This window comes from Chondrus crispus, genomic scaffold, assembly GCF_000350225.1.
Source record: "Chondrus crispus Stackhouse genomic scaffold, scaffold_127, whole genome shotgun sequence".
NCBI classification, from domain to species: Eukaryota; Rhodophyta; class Florideophyceae; order Gigartinales; family Gigartinaceae; genus Chondrus; species Chondrus crispus.
Window position 1 is genome coordinate 16,086 of NW_005178993.1, and position 4,768 is coordinate 20,853.

The following is a 4,768-nucleotide window of genomic DNA, read 5'->3' on the forward strand; positions in this document are numbered from 1 at the left end:
AATGTAGAAACGTACCAACGAGAATAGCACTGCTTGTTGACAAGCAGTGCTATTATAATACATGAGCTGACATCAGCTCATGTATTTTTGAATCGCATTGTAATTTTCCTATCGCTGGGAGGGTCGAGATGTGCGGGGAGAGGAGTGACGCATGTGCCAGGCTGAGTGACTGCTGCACCACACTGACCGGCGACGGTGCCCAGCACAAGCCGCAATGCAGTACAAAGCACTGCACGTCTCCGCTCCCGAACGGCCTTCCTCACTCAATCGATTCTCCCTCCCTCCCTCCCGGGGCCGGCTTGCAAGCAGCCCATTTCGGCTCTGATTTGCTTTGCGATTGCTCGTTCTTGATCTATCTTCACTACGTTTACGCTTCTTTCACGCTACGATAAGAACTCTACGCTTGCGTTGCAAACAGCAGCCCCCATGACATTAAAGTTGTGTCGACAGGCAACCCTGGCATCCAACCGGTATAGCGCACCGATTACATCCAGTTTCATTCACTGCTTTGCGTGTTTATACGGCAGGAGAACGCTCTAAAGTCATCGCATGCTACAGCCATCGATTCAGACGCCCACTCTCCTAGCAAAACCTGTCTCATCTCTGAAACTGTTGTACTAATCGCTCAAAGTTGTACGAGGGTGTAGTTGTGTTCCCATCCTTCATCAGCGGACTGAGTCCTGGAAATCCGCTGTCTTCTTCTTCTCGAAATTGAACATACCGATTATCTACATTGCCCTCCAACGCAACACTTATCCATGACGCATCAAAGAACGCCAAATGTTATCCTTTGATTCGCGCGCACCTTGTATTTACGTTGAGTCACGCCGTTCGACCATCGCACCATCACGACCGTAGCCTCTCGGAAGGAGCCAAATCCAAAGTGGACCGTGTCCAGATACGACCCTCCGCCGGCCTGAGCCCCACGAGAACCAACTCGTCGAGTCATTCGCCTTCGCCCGGTCACTACAGTAACCACTGCGTGGAGCGAAGTAGCACCTCGGTTCTGCGCATTTCTCACGAATACGTGAAGGTAATTTCTCTCGTTCGTGAGCTGCATCACATTTTTTAGCAGTCGCCAATATCCTTTTGGCCCTTCACGATCTCCCTGCCCTACCATGAGATCAATCCTCCCATCCCTATTGTAGTCAAATGCCATACCATTATTACCAATCACTTTCGTTGGTTTCCTGATTTGTGTGTCAATGATAGTGTTGAACCTGCCACCCCCTTTGTTCATGAGAAAATAGTCTCGGCCTTTCCACGTGGTGATAAACAGATCGACAAATCCATCGTTGTTGAAGTCACCTGCCGTGACTCCCATGCTGTCTCTTCGCTCTCGTATGCCAGCCTTTTCCGACACATCTACATACTTCCCGCCCCGATTTTCAAGAAGAAAATCAGTATGATCATCCCCCGGTAGGCTGTCCGAGAGGGTCATTCGGCGACGATCCGCTCGGGCGACATAGAGGTCCATGTCCCCGTCGTTATCCATGTCAAATTCTACCACAGAAGTTCCTGACAGTCTTGGCATTGTGAAGTCTGGTGGAAGCACCTGAGATGTGATTTCGGCAAACGTGAACGGAGCGACAAGCTTGAATATTTCGAGGTGTCGGATGCTGATGATTTCCATTACGCCATCCCCATCAATGTCAGTGACCTCCACTCTGCCCCGCAGCTGCCTGGCAAACACTGGAATCGGGCGGAAACTGTAGTACCCGTTGTTGTTCTGGTAGGAATATTGCCTAAGGCTTCCGAGACTTACTCCCAGATAGCTAGCGAAGATAATATCTGGGCCACCACCACTTTTGCGCTTTGCAGAGGAGCTTTTCATGTCAAGGTTCATGAAAATCGAGTTTCGTCCCCTGCTCTTGATTTTCCCAAATCCGTAAGATGTGGATATATCCTTGATGCTTCTATCTGGTTTCACCGAAAAGAGCTCCGGTCTCTTCAGGTTAGAACCTCTGCCGCCACCGACAGAAACGGAAAGTATGCGCTCCCGTGTCTTCGCAGTACGTGGTCCCACCTGTATTCCGTGCACATCTTTAAATTTTGTCTCGAAGTCAACGCGTTTGATAAAGGTCCCATCGCCCTTTCCAAAGTATAGTTGCACCGGGTCCTTGAGATGATGAGAGAGTATTAGGTCGTAGTGCCCGTCCTGATCAAGGTCGGCCACGCATGGGCCGCCCCACTTGTTAGTAGCGCGGTCCTGTCGAATGCCTGCTTCGAATGTGACGTCTTTGAGAGCGGGCTGAGCTGATGTGCAGGTGAGAAGGCAGACAGCCGCAATGGTCGCGACAGAAAAGAAACTCATCTGGTTTTGTGTCTTCGATCTTCTGACAACCTGTGTGAGAAGTTACGGGGCATTTGAAATATTACAGAAAGAGAGAAACGGGATTCTTGGGGTTACCAGTCACACTGACACTTCGATAACTGCTGCCCGGAAAGGGGTTAGGTATGCAGATACGCCTCACCGCTAAACAACGCAGTGACATCAGCGCACGCTGATGGCTTACTTGAGCGCGTGGAACTGTGCCAGACGTGTCTCGAAGACGTGGGAATTGCGCGAAGGAATATTCCTGTTCCACGTCAGCAGAGTATCTGCGATTTATGGTCACTCGTGATCGGCCGAGTACTTTAAGATGAGGGCGGTCTCCCTGCTTTAATGGTCATGCACAGCGGCTGCAATACGAACTCTTGGGGGGCGGGAGAGAAATAAGGCGAAAGAAAGATCGGCGACGTACTTGGGCAGGGTGCGGGAAGGGTGAAGGATAATGTAATTGCAGGTGATGGCGGGAACGAGAAGGTACCCTTGGTACAGTACCGTTCGAACGGTACCAAGGGTACCATACCGTATGTCGAGCGATGCGTATACAGTAGTGCATAGCCAGTTGCGCTTGCTCGGATTCAAACTACTGATGTGGGCTACCGACTGTCCTGTTTTGATATTCTCGCAAGAGAAACGAAGCGGCGATCTTCTGGCGCAGGCGACGGCTAACGCAGAGTCGCGTGGAAAGGCTTCCATCGGCGGGTACGCATCGGTTATACCGTACGTTCATGACACAGAGTTCGAAGCGTGGGTAACAGCTAACAGTTGCAAGTAGGTTTGGCACTCCACTCCACTTGTCATTGTAAGGCGCGGCGACGGCAACGGAATCTGATTTGGGGGTGGCTCAAGTCATACATTAGCGCGAACAATGAGAAAATTTGTGAGGAGGTTGTCAGCGAGGGGCTATCCTTCTTCGATAATGTGCGGTTCGGAGAAGTTATGTGTAAAGATTGTTATCATTATGCGCCTCGGTCAGTCACGTGGCCGGTGTCCAGGCCTGGGTGGTCACCAAATAGGGAGCTCAATGATCGCCAGCCGCCGCTTAAATTGGTGGGGGAAGTCGACCTCACGCCTGCACGAAAACAGAAGTCGTCCACATACTGTACCAGCCCAATCTTTATAACTATCGCTGTTACACATCAAACATGATGCAAATTTAACGTACTGTAGCGAGATAGAGGGACAAAAATAACGCATGGATGGGGGGGTAAGGGGCCGGGAATACAGCCCCGTATTCAATTTTGACTCCTGTTTTGAGACCATGAGTTTCTGAAGCAACGGTCGTGGGACGACATCGGAGCGAGAAAGGATTCCCGGGCAAGAACCCCTCAAATCAAAGACGATTGTATTTCGTTAGGCATTGATCAGATTGGATTTGCAATTGTACCACCGAATAGTATCGTGCCAGGACTTGAAATGTAATATTTAACCTGTAGATGATGCCACCGTTGCATAAGTGAAGAGATTATGTAAAGTTATACCTAGCTGTTGTTCCGCTCTCCGTAGCCTCCTCATTGGTCAAGTCTGCTGATTGAGAACGCTTCATAGTCTGCATTTTGCACACCGCGTCGGCGGCCAGTTGACTGCGCCACGTTTTGTCAATATATGCAACGCAGTAAGTACGTATGTGTACATGGTTTGGTATTCGTCTCTGTAAACAAATTGTTTCCGCGATTGGACAGCTACGATCAGGGTCTTGGATCTTCCTCAGTTTGAATTTGCGTAGGATTGAAGATTGCTGATACAAAACGACTGGTCTGCAATGCCTATCGGCCCCACTCGGAAAACGCGAAGCGGGGCAGACTGTGCGTATATCTGATATAATTGCACATCAGGATGTCAGAGGTCAGAAAGCAAAAGATGCGTTCCTACTTGAAACGTTTCGAATCACTTGGCCAGCGCGTTTCGTGAAAGAGAAGGAAATATAAGCCCATGCTGGAACGAATTTCGACAAGATGCGGGGATGTACATGTTCGCGTGTGATTCTCTCCGCTCTTTTCTGAGGAATGGCGATCCGGGACAGGTTTTTGGGCGGAAAAAGGGCACAGGGAGACATGCAGATTGTCCTGCAACGAATGTGACAAACGCAGGAATGTCGTGGGGGCGGGTGCAATGATCGTTGGGTTTTCAGATGCAACTTTGAAGGTTTGTTTGGCACTGGAAAGGATGCGATGCGGGGCTGCTTCACGCGTCCTGCGCTTTGTTTGCGCGCTCACAGTTGAGCACGTGGAACGAGATGGACGGCGACCTGCTTGCAGTGTTTAAACAGAAATGATAAGCTTCAGGAGAAGCAAAGAACAGCTGGAATGACGCCAGGACAAAAATGAGAGGTCCAGAGCAAACTGGCGCCGAGTTCGCCAGAGGCGATGCCTAAGCGCCCCCTTATACCGGTGCAATAGGGGTAGAGATTGGATGCAGATGCCTAAGCGCCCCCTTATA

The 4,768-nt window shown here is 50.2% G+C and overlaps 1 protein-coding gene across 1 annotated transcript; it reads right to left on the bottom strand.

The window, feature by feature from the left end:
- Positions 1–766: 766 nt before the first annotated feature.
- Positions 767–2,314, bottom strand: CHC_T00002132001 (hypothetical protein). Its single transcript, XM_005713130.1, has one exon. It carries the CDS (start codon positions 2,312–2,314, stop codon positions 767–769), a length of 1,548 nt encoding a protein of 515 aa, XP_005713187.1.
- Between the last annotated feature and the right edge of the window lie 2,454 nt (positions 2,315–4,768).

Coding starts and splice junctions, on each gene's coding strand:
- CHC_T00002132001 (XM_005713130.1), bottom strand. CDS start 2,314: ATGAGTTTCTTTTCTGTCGCGACCATTGCGGCTGTCTGCCTTCTCACC.